Source organism: Rattus norvegicus, chromosome 1 (genome assembly GCF_021556685.1).
Source record: "Rattus norvegicus strain SHRSP/BbbUtx chromosome 1, alternate assembly SHRSP_T2T, whole genome shotgun sequence".
Classification (NCBI taxonomy): domain Eukaryota; kingdom Metazoa; phylum Chordata; class Mammalia; order Rodentia; family Muridae; genus Rattus; species Rattus norvegicus.
Window position 1 is genome coordinate 14,372,501 of NC_141534.1, and position 14,208 is coordinate 14,386,708.

A 14,208-nucleotide genomic window follows, 5' to 3' on the forward strand; every position below is an offset into this window, starting at 1 on the left:
AGCCATATTTTTTGTTTGTTCTTTTCTGTTTTCTGTTGTTTTGGATATTGATTGTCACTGAAGCGATGATTGATGAGGGTCTGATCTCTGTGTTCAGTATACGTATATTGCAAGACAGCTCTGATTTGAATACTTAGAATACACAAATGTGCTTTGATGCCATCATTAAGTTGCACAACTCTTTTTAAAAATATTTTATTTGGGGTTGGGGATTTAGCTCAGTGGCTTGCCTAGAAAGCGCAAGGCCCTGGGTTCGGTCCCCAGCTCCGAAAAAAAGAAAAAAGAAAAAAATATTTTATTTATTTAATGTGTATGAGTACACTGTAGTTGTCTTCAGATACACCAGAATCTGTTACAGATGGTTGTGAGCCACCATGTGGTTGCTGGGAATTGAACTCAGGACCTCTGGAAGAGCACTCGGTGCTCTTAACCACTGAGCCATCTCTCCAGCCCGCACAACAACTCTTAATTGAAAATGAGGGAAAGACTGACCATTAGTCCAGCAGTCAACCAGAAGGGTAGGTTTACTTGAGTTCTTAGCATTTAAAATTTCCATCACATTATCTAGAAAAATACCTAAGGACAAGACTCATATTAAATTCACTAAATGAGTCACTTGGAAAATGTTGGCACATCTATGGGCTTTTAATTATCTTCAAGTTTGTTGGTGCTTGGAGACAATTTATATAAATCGACATTAACTGCTTAAAGAAGTTTTAGAAAATTCAAACGGATTTTGGCAAATTCACTATCTGTAAGTGGCGGCGTATGAAATCAGTTAGATTTCTTTCTCTTTTCCAATCTTGTTAAACCCAAAAACCTAATGAAAGGAGAGGCCAAATTAGACGCTGTATTTTGGGTTGATTTTCATTAAAGAAACACTTTTGCGTACTTACGAAGTATGATGTTTAAGCACAGTCGGTTTTTCCTGTGGGCTTCCTTGCAAGAGCAAAACTAAATTCTACCAGCTACATCATACCTGGCACAGTATTGGGCTGGGACTGATTTTATTCTAAATGCCTGTTCTTAGATCCCCTCGACCAAGATGAAGATGTGCTAGTTCTGGCCCTAGAGCCTGCTGTTCTTATTCTAATGACAAACGACTGGGATGGAAGAAGTGTGGACTCTTGGAGATGTTGGCCCGAGTTTCCTGATAGAGGGAGCAGATAGAATACACGCTTTTCTTTAATTCAGACACAATTATTTTAAGCACAAATCAAGTAATGACAGCAAAGGGCCTTCTGATTTTCTTTTTGTTTTTAACGTCAGGAGTATTGGCTTTAAAAATCAGCGATCTGAAAACAATGTTTTAGCTGCTGGATCCCGGTAGGGCACCTTCACTGGAGCGGCACATTACAGCCATCATCCTTATAATTAATGCTGGAACTGGAGTCCTCCCAAAGTCTTATGACCTTGAGTTCTAGAAAAAGGATTCCAAGAGATTTAATACTGTTCAGGGTAAACCATATTCAGACGTTACAATATGGCATGTCAGAGCCCCAGGCTGCTGTGAAATCCGGGATTCTGCTGTGACCCCAGCACCTCCCACCTTCCCAAGGAACACATGTGCCACTGCCACTCTGCTGGCCTGAAAAATGACCAGGTAGAAAACGTACTGGATCCTTTTGGCTTTTTGGTCGCAAACATCCAACCGTCTTCTCACATGGTTTTGTGAGCCAGTAAGCGCTTTTTCTTTTTTCCTTTTTTTTTTTTTTTTTTTTTGGTGTTGTTTTAGAAACAACTACCCATATTACTGTATTATCCTTTTGGAGAGTAGCAAAACAGTCCTATTTTATTCCAAATATCCATCCAGCTTCTGTTTCCTCTTTTCCTCTATAATGCCCAGCAGTCTTGTGTTGGGGGAGGTTACAGTTATAAAGATCGAACCTATGCTCGGTGAATCCACAAGCGTTCTCCTACCGAGCTGCTCCTTCAGTTCGAAGTCCGAGGCCTTAGCTACCTATTGCAGTTAAAAATGTGTTCTCAGACCATTTCCAGATCATTGTAAGAACTTCCGGAAGCAGTGACATTTTACGAAGACATTTTGAGATAATTTTATTGCGTGTGTATGGCTGCCCGGCCCCGTGCACATCTGTACACCATGTGCACACCTGGTACCCCATAGTCTGGAGAGGGCATCAGCTTCCCCAGAACTGGAGTTACAGATGGTCGTGAGTGAGCTGCCATACCGGTTCTGGGAATCAGATTTGCGTCTCTGGGGGAGTAGGCAACTTCTCTTAACTCTCTGGAGCCCTCTCTCCAGAATGCCTGGCTGGCCTTCTTCATGGGGTTTGTCAACCCAGACAAGCACAGCTCTCACCGTAAAGGAGTAAGTGGCCTGGGCACAAATACCACACACGCCAAATTTCAGTGCGATATCAGCTTTATGAAGGTTTTTAAATTAAATTATGATTCCCATTGTGGGGCAAGGGCATGTGTCCTATAGAGAAGGCAAAGGACGATCTTGTAGAGATGGTTTCCTTTGGCTACCTTTAAATGTGGTGTAAGGATCAAGACCCAGGTAGCCAGGCTTGTACTGTTGTGAGGCTCTTGGTGAAATTGTTATAGGTAACAGAACAAAGATGTGTTTGTCTCTCCCCTTACCCCTCCCCCCACCCCCCCAAAAATGCATTGGTAGGTGAGTGAGGCAAACCGAGGCTATCTCTTCTAGCCTCACATGCTATCTGGTGACATTCGTAGCCTTCGGGTTGGCAAAAGAGGACGCTTTATACATTCCAAAAAGACTTACTGAATTGTGACACTGGGCTGTAGGTTCCATGTACAGGTGGGTGATACGGCTACTTAGAGCTCCAGAAATAGCCCAAGAAAACACTGTAGCTCTCCTCAGTCAACTCTAGAGAATGTTGACACAGCTATGGCCCCCACCGCCACCTTGCAGTCTCAGCTCACAGATGAAACATGTGACAAAGAAAATCCTTTATGAGGGACAGACATTAGTGGTAAGTGCCAGGTGCTGCTTCTAGTCTAACTGGTGACTTTTTTTCACTCAGACTCTACCCTGGGTTTATTAAGACTTTGTGTATCTGCCGAGTCTGGCCAGAATCCCAGGCCGAAGCTGGGGGAAGGCAAGTGTAGACAGGCTACCTCTCTGTTCTGAGCTACTGAAGGCTACTCCTGTGTCTGGGGTTAGAGGATAACTCACAAGGCCCTGTGCTGACTGTCCACTGTCCTGCCAAAGCTAACTTCCCTCCTCTCCCTCTTCGTCCCTATTCTTAACCACAGTCATCTACAATTCTTTCTTCAGGAAGTAGAAGCCAAACTTTCTTCCTTGGATGTCAAATTCCCCGAAGCCCCTACTTCCTGGGTATCATCAACCCATCACCCCCTCTTCCCTTTTTTACAGTATTGCTTTTCTACTTACAGGACCTTATTATAATAATTTACAGTTTTTATTTGCTGTCTATGCACATGTCATAACATAGGCTCTGGGGACTAGGGTCTTTTCCATTTGCTGTGGGAATCTCCTTTCCGTGCGACAGTGCTTAAGAACTGTTTGCTGAATTAATAGGTACTCGGAGTAGGGATATTACGCCCTGATAATCATACCTGCTGCTACAATTTGCTTCTTTGGCAATAGTTTCTCTTATGTGTCTGTAAACTTTTATTTACTCTTCTTTCAGAGGGGCATAATTTGAGGTTTTTTTTTTTTTTCTTTTTTCTTTTTTTCGGAGCTGAGGACCGAACCCAGGGCCTTGCGCTTTCTAGGCAAGCGCTCTACCACTGAGCTAAATCCCCAACCCAATTTGAGATTTTTATACCATATGAGGGCACAATAGGACCTATGGGTGCGTAAGGTATGACTTCCTCATTTAAAGACCCTAAAGCCTAGAAGGGAAGGGGCAATGTATATTAATGAACACAGAGCTGATAACGGTGACCTGGGAATAGAAGTCAACTGCCATGAGAAACAGGACCTGAGGGTACAGAGACACTGTAATACTGACAAATTCATCATAGCACAGGGCTGGAAGATGCATATGCCTGTGCGTGTAGTCAAGAGAGAAGGCTTTGTGCAACTGAGGATTGGAGGTCAACCTCAAAGGGGCAGATGACATTTTGCTTGTGGTTCTGAAGGCTGGGATATCCAAGATCTGATAAGAGGCTTCTAGCTAGAGTAAGTGATCCAAAGGCAGAGAGAAGGACAGGGGAAGTACCTGCTACCGTAATTCCTCTCCAGCACAGTGGTGTTAGTCTGTGAGAGTGAAGCACTCTCGAGTAAAGCACCCATGCATCTCTTAGCGTTCCCAGCTCCAGGACCACCAGAGTGGCAGTTAGGTTGCAGCTTGAGTTTGGTGGGAGTATTTTAAACCATAGCAGAGGTCCAGAGAGAAATGAAGATGATGTAATCTCTCGTCCTAAGCCACACGGTTAAACATGATATTACTCCCAGGAGACACAATGAGGCCAGAACACCCAAGTTCCAATGTCGGGTCCATCACACGCGGCACACCATGCTACATTTTGCCTCTTTAAGTTTTCATGCGTTAAATGTGAGTATTCTCCTCCGGATATCTTAGAACAGTGACACAGGAAGTCCTCAAAGTAGGTATCACTGGTACATGGTCGCTACTGTTATGACTTCTGTGACCTATCCTGTCGAAAGGACCTGGAGATGAAGTCTATGTTAATACTTCAGGGTTGTCATGGTGGTATATTATAAAACTGGGTGACTTAAAATAACAGCAAAAAAAAAAGTTTTATCTCATAGGTCTAAAGACAGAAAGTTCAAAACTAAATTGGTGGTAAAGACGTGTTCCCTACATCTTCTCTGAGAAGATTCCTTTGCCTCTTCCAGCTTTTGGTGGTCCCTGCTAGCTTCAAACTCTTGCCTATAGCTTCATGTGGCTGTTTCCTCTCCAGCCTAAAGAGGGCCTTCCTGTTATCTCTTCCTATAGGGACATCAGTCCTATTCACTACACCCCACTCTTTACACCCTCATTGCAACCAGTGTCTACCTGGAAGGATTTCATTTCCACGGAAGCACATGGGCTGAAGGCATCTCTGTATTTTTTTGAGAGGACACAGTTCAACATATAAATCAGAGACCAGAAAGCCTCCATCTTTTTTTTTTTTGCCGTGATAAGTTACAATGTATTTGCTGAGTACCTGACAGTTACTTTTCTAGAGTAAAACCACTTTTAATTATAACATTTTGTGTCAAGTAAAATCAATTAGACATATCATCCTTTTTATAAATCTGAGAGTTAAATTAGTTTGACTGATTTTGTTTTGGCCTGAGGTGGTATTAGAAAGGTCCCAGCCACCGACAGTGGAAGGACCCCACTAGGAGTGTCTTGCATTCTTAAAGGGAAAGAAATGCACACAGCTTTGTGGTGTTTTGGTAAAAATGTATCTAAAATGAGTTTGTTTTTTTTTTAAAAAAAAAAAAACAAGTTACTTCCCGACTTTTGGTAATGAATCCAACTGGTTATGGTTTATGTGTGAATTCTAACATCGGTGGGTATGTGAGGGGGTATTGTTTTGCACACCCTCCTTACGGGGGCTCTGTGGAAGGTCTGCCCTAGCACAGTGCCCAAGCAGACAGAGGACTGGAAAGTATTTGGCCAGATTGGAATTTGAATTCCTAGGAGATTCCTGTGCTGCTTTCTAGACATCGCAAATAGTAAGCTATGTGGAAAGTCTGTCTGGTGACCAGCAGCTGCTTGACCGCCCTAATGGGTACTCTCAATAGCCATTAGTCACCGTTTATAGAACAAAAGGGTTGGTCTTTATGGAAGTTGCATTTGCCAGTCATAAGGCTCTGCTTCGTCTTAGAAGGACTGGAATAATAATGCACTGAGAGGGGAGGTAGTGAGAATCTGGAGACTAGACTCGGTGTCATTCCTCTGTTCGGTAGAACCTTCCGAGTCGTCCTGGAATATTACCAGTTTCCTCCCTCTGCCGGAGGTAAGACTACATTTCCGGTCTTCCCTGAAGTTTTATCTAGTTATCTAGCTTGTTTCATCCAACAACACTGGAGTGGATGGAGCTGCTGTAACTTCTGTGCGGAAGAGTCAGTGTGAGAAACTCTACATTCATTCTCCAAGTACCCGGTGAGGTGGACCCTGTCTGCCTCGACTGTAAATGGGGACGCAGACCAGATCGGTAGCTCTCCTTGGCCGTGTGAGGGGAGTAGAATTACTCTCTGCCTCTGAGATTTCAAAAGTGTTAAGCCGCTGAGAATCTGGGACTACCTGTAGCTATTGTATGTATCCTAGTTCATGGTGACTGCTCAAGTAAGTTTAGAAGCAGTAACCTCAGGAAGAAGAAATTCCGCAAGAGCGCCCAGAGAGAAATGAACTTTGAAAATAGCTCTTGAAAACTTACTGTAACGGATTATTTTTCATGACGTGGGGTGTGTGTGTGTGTGTGTGTGTGTGTGTGTGTGTGTGTGTGTGTTGTATGCACGCACTGCATATGTACATATGGAGGCCAGAGGAGAATGCCAGGTGTCTTTCTCTATCAGTGTTCACCTAATTCTTTGAGAGAGGATCTCTGACTGAACTTGAAGCTAAGCACGCATACATGGTTGTATGTGCATGCATGTGTGTTCTCTCATGTAGAAAGTGCTCTTACCTATTGAGCATGCCCCTCCCCCCTTCCCTGTCCCTTATGTTTTGAGACAGTCTTCCTCTGAAGCCGGAGCTCACTGATGGAGTGTACTAGCTGACCAGTGAGTGCTTAGGGACCCTTCTGTCTGCTTCCTTGTACTAGGATTACAGGGGCGTGTGTGTGTGTGTGTGTGTGTGTGTGTGTGTGTGTGTGTGCTTTTTATATTTGTACCAGGGATACACTCACAGCTCATACCTCCTCCTTGCAGTAGATTCTGTTGCCATTTCTAAGTTAAATTCAAGAGATGGTTAGATGGCGGTCTTGTTTATGACCTCGCTCTTTCCTTCTAAAAAATTGGTTTACTGGAAATATTTGTGCTTGTTCCTTATGCTAAAGAACTTCTTTTCCCTCGTGAAAGGAAAGAAGGGAAATTTCGTAGTTGGGCAAGCAGAGGCCTCAACAGTGATCCCTATCTAAGCAGCCCTTCAGGAACAGTAGCTCAGTTTTAACCTTCATTTCTATTTCAGGAGCCGGTGCTAAGCGCAGGCCTGCTGTTACACTTAGGATCTCGTTTCTGTCTTGTGGTTGCCGGTGTAACTGGACTGTAAATGACGTAGTACCGTGTTGCAGTTAACTTGCTCTCGTCGTTGTGGTAGAAGAGCCTTTGTTTATCCACGGTGCTTTGATCTACTCTTGTCTCATTCTGCACTCAGTACATCCAGTTTTAATGAACAAAGCCATGGTTTTAGAAGCCAAGGGCTATTGCAAACTGATAAAGGAAATGCTCCTAAATGTCCTCTAGAGTCGGAATAAGTGGCAGTGGAATTTTGTCAGTTTACTTCATTTCAGAAGCTGGATAAGAGATTAAAAAAAGAAAAGTCGTTGTGGTGAAAATTTAAAAATGGCACTACCGGTTCCCGTACGTCACCACTCCACGCTGGCCTCCTGGTACTATCCGACCTGGGCAGTCGCTCCCTGGCATTAGTTCTGGCACCGCAGGACTAACATTATATAGAACTAACATTAATTTATCTCCGGGGTGGCTGGTTCCAGTGTGGCACCACGCCATGTTAGCCTAGCTGTCTTCTGGCCCCAGCGATCTCTCCACTCCCATTGCTAGTCACCCTGGCCAGTCCTAGCTAGCCGGGAACTCTGGTCCCAGCTACCCTGTAAAAACCAGGACTCAACAAACTGTAACCCAACAATCAGATTGATGTGTTAAATTCTCAATCCACAATACATCCACAGAATAAATTCACTGCCAATTAATATAGAAACTGCCCACCTAGACAAGATAAAATTGACCTGGATCAGAATCCTCCTCCTCCTCTTCCTCCTCTTCCTCCTCTTCTTCCTCCTCATCTTCCTCTTCCTCCTCTTCCTCCTCTTCCTCTTCCTCTTCCTCCTCCTCCCCTTCCTCTTCTTCTTCCTCCTCCTCCTCCTCTCCCTCCTCCTCCTCCATCTCCCTCTTCCTCCCCTGGCTCCTCCTCCCTCCTTCCTAAACTCCCTCTCCCCACACCCCAACTCCCCATCCCCTGCCTGCCTTCCTTCTCATCCAATGATAGGCTTTGCCTTATCCTGGGCCCGCCTTGCTGCCTAGTGACATCATCCTACAGAAGGTCACCTGCCAATTCCTAAGCTTATGCCACTTCTTTTAGTCTCAGGCACAATACCCTGTTGCATTTTTTTCTGTGAGCGTTCGTTGGACCTCAGTGCACACATTTCTCTGCCATGAATGTCATGATAGGAAGAGCTTGGCCTGTCTTTCACACTGGGAGGGACTAAAGTTCTCACAGTCATTAACCTTTTGTCCTTTTCCATGAGTGGGTGGTCGCTCTAGAAGTATTTGGGACTTTTAAGATGCAACACGTGCCAATCATTTTGGCTCTGTTTAATATTACTGGCCATTTCTCCAGAGAATGAGAAGTAATGTCACTCTTAATAATGGGCTAGTCCAAGAGTCCATACTTCCTCGAGAAAAAATGTTACGTTTCAAATATTATCAATACATAAAACAAAAATTAAAGTTTTCTTCCTTTCTTTTTCCTCCTTTTCTTCCTCCTCTTTCTCTTCCTCTCCTCCCTCCTCTTCCTCTTCCTCCTCCTCCTTCCTTTTTTTTTTTCATGGCTTATCTGTGCGATCCCTGGCCTTGAAGGTTTGTTCTCACTCTGAATGCTGGGATTGCAGGTGTGTGCCACCATCCAGACTCTTCACAGGCTTAATTAGTGGGTCCAGAAAAGAAGATTGTAAACGAGAGGGTCTAGTAAAGGCTCTGGCTTCTGTCTTAATTTTCCCTTACTTGTCAAGTTCTGAGACCGTAGGTTGGTAGCCGTGGGTAGCGGTAATGGTTTACAGTGGTTTTATCTCGCGAGCCTTAGGAGGCTCGGTGTTACCGAGCTGGTTGGAACAGCTTATTTCCGGGGCTATGGGAGAGCGAATTTAGTAGCAAAGCTTAAGTGCGGAACCCACTGGGCTGGGCCGAAGTATGGAATGTCAAACTATGGAATTGAGTCTTAACAGCTTTTAACCTTCCCAGAAGGTGGGCCTTAAAAAGAAAGATAAATCCGATGGTTAAGAATCCCAGTAACCCGCAGAGAAGCCCATTTAGAAACTACCCTTCAGGTCTCTTGTAACACCCTCTCAGGGGAACAGGATCCAGACCATTCATATTTACCGTAAGTCAGTGATAACCAGTGGGGAGTTGTTAAAAACATTTCTGTCTGTGGGGCTGGGTCATATGAGTGAAGCTGCACTTATACATACGTGACGAACAAGTGTGGAAGTAAATGTGATTTTAAACACTGTTTGGCTCTTGGGAGCTTCAGGCACGTGAAGTCTGCTCTTCAGAACGTGTTACGTGCAGTTGCCAGCCTATAGCTGACTGACTCTGTTACTTAGCTCCCTCGTGCTGTTCATTTCCCACTTACCTTGACACTTTCAGAGACCTTCAGGACTGTCATCATGACATGTGTTTTGTTAATTCCGATGTTCAGTACTGAATTAGAAACTTCCTCCATCCATTCCACCGTGATAAGGAATGAGGACTTTTATACTCTGTTTGAAAACTGGCACTGAGGAAAGGCATTAGTTCGGTGTTATGCCTTTAGGTGTATGGTTTTAAAAAACTCCGTAAAGAGAAAACTTTTAGAACAGCTCTTTTTTTTTTTTTTTTCTTCTGCTTTAGAAAGTTGGGTTTTAAGGGAACCACATCATGACTCCTTCTGCCTGGAAGTTGCTCCTTTCCTGAGTCTGGCCAGCGGCAGAAAAGGTCCTGGTGCTTTGAGAAGCCCCCACTGCCTTTCCCACCCACTAGCCCAGATGCCTACAATCCTCCCTACAGCAGTTTCCCTTTGAGAGCACAGCCTGTGGCCCCAGCCGCCTGCTAAGCACATGGACCCTGCCGCTGCCACATATTCCTCTGTGGTCTGGCAGATGTCTCAGGCTAGCACGCAGCTTCTCCTGAATGATCCCACAACAAAATCGATATTAAAATTAAATTGCAGGCCGAGTGATACGGCACCTGCTTGGCATCTCCAGGTCTGTGTGCTTCATTTCCAGCGTCCCGGGCTCTTCCCTTTTCTTCCCCTCCTGTCTCCTTCCCGTCCTCCAGCCCCGTTTCCCTGTAAAGTAAGGGTGATCCCAGAGGATCTCCCATATCACTTCTCCTCAGTCCTAGAAGCAAGCAAGGCTTGGCCATCACTTGTATTTTGGGTTTTGAAAGCTGTTACAATATAATCAGGAGTTCCTCTGAGAACAATTATAGTTCAGTAACTAAGGCCCTGGGGTAAAATTCTGAGTTCACCCTTCCTTGCCTAGCATCCTGAACATGAGTTTTGGTTATGCCAGCCTTCAGTTTCCACGAACAGCGTTGCTGACAAGGGTTTGCCGTATAGTAATGTGGTGCACTCCGGAGATCCGTCTGAAGTGCATTAAAGTGATATTTAGCGCCTTAATAATCCTTACACATTTGTATCACCATTTTGAAATTCCGTTTTCCTTAGGATAATATTACTGGAAACGTTAACGTGAACTCAAGAAGTCCTGCCTTCTAATGACGTCTTACCCCCCACTGCCTGTCTCCCCTGCAGAATGTGACAAGCTGAGGCGCGATGGCTGCCGAAGTTCTCAGTACTATTCTCAGGGACCCACCTTTGCAGCCAGCTCCAGCCCAGGCGATGACTATCAAGAGGAAGATGCAGAAACAGACCGAAAGGTGAGGCCAAGCTCAGCACCCACATCTGCATTGCACCCCGTTGCAGAGGAAAGCTGATAGACTCAGAATAAATCCTTCATTCTCGTTAAGTACTGTCTGTCATGCCAGGGGTTAATTTTCTGGTTTTGACAAAAGTACCCTGACGCTGTGATCTTATCCTGATGGGGAACTGGTTGGCAGAGCCCATCAGAAACTCTCAGTACTGTCTCATCAATTTTTCCTCCAATGTAAAATCATTCTTTTTATTAAAAAAGAAAAAAAGGGGGTGAGTTCAGGATCCAAGAAATACACAACGACAATATGGCATATATGTGTATGTTTTGAGTAGCAGACATGTCTTTCAAACACATTTTGTTTTTCATATGACGAGGGGCTCAGTCATCTCTTAAAGGGCTCTGCTGTAGTCAGACTTACCTCAGCAGTAGTGAGGTAGGCCAAAGTCGGCTGCTTCTGAGTGGGAGAGTTCTCCATAGAGGGTAGTCTGAGGGATTACATACCTGGCACGGAGCTCTGGTGAGCGTCCTCTTGACGGTCACATCTTGGTGGATGTATCGAGAGGAATAATGTGACAGAGAACAGTCCATATCTCATGCACAGGATGCAACAGTTGCTGGGTGAGTCCAACAAGAGCTACCTTAGTTCCTTTCAGGAGCACACCCCGAAATTGTCCTCTTAGGCCTGCTTGCAAACATGGGCCACAGAAGCGTAAACCATATATATTCAAACCCCCAGCAAAACAGTAAAAGCTACTATTATTTCAAAAGTGGTTTGTGATCCCTGTAAGTAATGCTTTTGCCTAGTTTTTCTCCTACTCGACAATTCAGTTGGTGACTTTGTGTACCTTTGGGCTCCGTTTTCTCACGCTACCCCTTGTAATACGCACAGACGACATCGCAGTGAACACTTCCTCAATTCTAAACACACACAGAAGGATAAAAGTGTGTGGAGATCTTATTCTCATTTTGTTAAGTGATGTGGCCAGGGTAGAATTAATTAAACAAAATAAGGTTTGGGAAATTGAGTTTGACTCAGAAAGCACATTTTTAAAGATCTATTTTTTTTATTGTTTTACTTTGTCTGCAGGTGTGTGTGGTGTGTGTGGGGGGGTGGAGCGTGTGGTGTGTGTGGCTGGAGTGTGTGGTGTGTGTGGCTGGAGTGTGTGGTGTGTGTGGCTGGAGTGTGTGGAATGTGTGTGCTGGTCCATAACATGCCAGTGCCTCAGGCCAGACGAGCGAGTCAGATTTCCATGCTTTCCTCCTTACCTGAGTTTTTATCACAGAATAGTTTTGTGTTTCCTTAAGGATGTGTTTACACAGTAGGCTCGTCTTTTTGCTAAGTAAGATGGCTGTTATATACTGTTATATAATGGCACAGCCGCCATTTCAAAATGGGTCTGCTCTGGAATATCAAAAGCTGCGATCCTTTATCGGCATGAAAGAGGAGAATGAAGAAGCCGTGGTTAAGAATACATTGAGGTGGACCCCGGCCTTCCACTGATCACCACAGGAGGGAAAGCCAATCATGGGCCCAGAATAGCCTAGGAATGAGCCAGGAATGGTGTCTAAGGGTGGCATGTCAGGGTCAGGTGTGAGGATCCAAATGTGGGTCCTTGCCAACAGCTTGGCTTTATCATGGCGGTTCTCCAAGATCTTTAGTAGAACGGATCCTGCTGTCCAAATTCTCCTTGGCTGCCTACTCCCTCTGACAGTGCAGGAAGATTTGATTGCACTTTCACCCCTAGACCAGGAACACAGACCTAAGCCCTCAACCCGACATGTTTTCTTTCCTTTCCTTTCTAAAAATGTAATGCCTGTGTGTGTGTGTGTGTGTGTGAGGTGTGTGTGTGTGTGTGTGTGTATGTGTGTGAGGTGTGTGTATTTGTGTGTGTGCGTATTTGTGGGGGGGTGAGTGTGTGGGGGTGTGTGTGTGCGTGTGTATTTGGGTGTGTGTGTGCGTGTGTGTCTGTGGGTGTGTGTGTAGTTGGGTGTGTGTGTATTTGGGTGTCTGCGTGTATGAGTGTGTGTGTGTGTGTGAGGTGTGTGTATTTGTGTGTGTGTGCGTATTTGTGTGTGTGTGTGAGGTGTGTGTGTGAGGTATGTGTGTGTGTGAGGTTGTGTATTTGTGTGTGTGTGTATTTGTGTGTGGGGGTGAGTATGTGTGCATGTGTGTGTATTTGGGTGTGTGTGTGCGCGTGTGTCTGTGTGTGGGTGTGTGTATTTGGGTGTCTGCGTGTATGAGTGTGTGTGCGTGTGTGCGTGTGTGTGCGTGTGTGTGTGCGTGTATGTGTATTTGGGTGTGTGTGTGCGCGTGTGTCTGTGGGTGTGTGTGTAGTTGGGTGTGTGTGTATTTGGGTGTCTGCGTGTATGAGTGTGTGTGTGGGTGTGTGTGCGTGTGTGTGTATTTGGGTGTGTGTGTATTTGGGTGTCTGCGTGTATGAGTGTGTGTGCGTGTGTGTGGGTGTGTGTGTGTGTATGTGTGTAGTTGGACACACACATGCAGAGGACAGAGGAAAGTTTGGGGAGTCCTCTCCTCCTACCATAGGTTCCACCTTCAGTTCATCAGGCCTGCATGGCAAGTGCTTTACCCACGGAACCGTCTTTTACACCAGACAGATCAGAAGCTCCCTGGCATGTGTGGAAGAGCTGTTCTCTAAGAACTTGTGTAGGCCCTCTCTGAGTCACAGATGGGAAGACTGTCTGCACCTCAGCCTTCCTATATTTGGGCCCTCCCGGGAAAGCACACAGCCATCTTAAGATCCAATTTCCTTGCTCACATAAAGTTTTGTTACTTTTGTGGTTTAAACAGGTCAATACTCGTTCCGTGGCTTGATGTCCTTAGAATGCATCATTGATGATATTTAAAAGGAACTGTTCTTGTTTTGTAATACACACTAAGTATTACTACTTTCTTTTAAAAAAACAGTGTTCGTCTAAATTTTATCTCAAAGCAATTTGTTACAAAGTTTACTTTAGGTCTAAGGAAATAGTTTAGAGGTAGAATGCTTGTCAGTTGGGACCAAGTTATATCCTCCAAAAGAGAGGTCATAATAAATATGTTTCAGAATAAAATATAGATATAAAGCTATCTTGTGTTATAAAATGTGTTAGTATTAGATACATAGTAATTTAATCACAACTAACAAAGCATGCTATCTATCTGTTTCCTTTCTTGTTGCTGTGATAAAAGAAACCTGACAAAAGAAACATAAGAAAGGTTTTATTTCAGGTTACGTCCATCATTGTGGGGAGGAGCTTCCATTCAAACAGCTAGTGACATCACATCCACAGCTGAGAGCAGAGTGAGCATACACATGTATGCTAATGTTCAGCTTGCCTTTGCCACTTTTACTCAATCCCCTGGGCAGGGAATGGTGCCACCCACAGTGGGTTCGTCTTCCTCCTAATCAAGGTAGTCCTTCATAG

At 44.7% G+C, this 14,208-nt stretch overlaps 1 protein-coding gene across 10 annotated transcripts in view; it reads left to right on the forward strand.

The window, feature by feature from the left end:
* Nucleotides 1-14,208, forward strand: part of Nhsl1 (NHS-like 1) — a 235,601-nt gene that overhangs the window by 186,177 nt on the left and 35,216 nt on the right. For all 10 annotated transcript variants that reach the window (XM_087556596.1, XM_087556587.1, XM_087556554.1 and 7 more), the window contains 1 exon segment: nt 10,662-10,786. Coding sequence is in view for 8 of the 10 variants with exons in the window: in XM_087556554.1 (XP_087412680.1) it covers nt 10,662-10,786 (125 nt within the window). In the remaining 2 variants the exon portion in view is untranslated.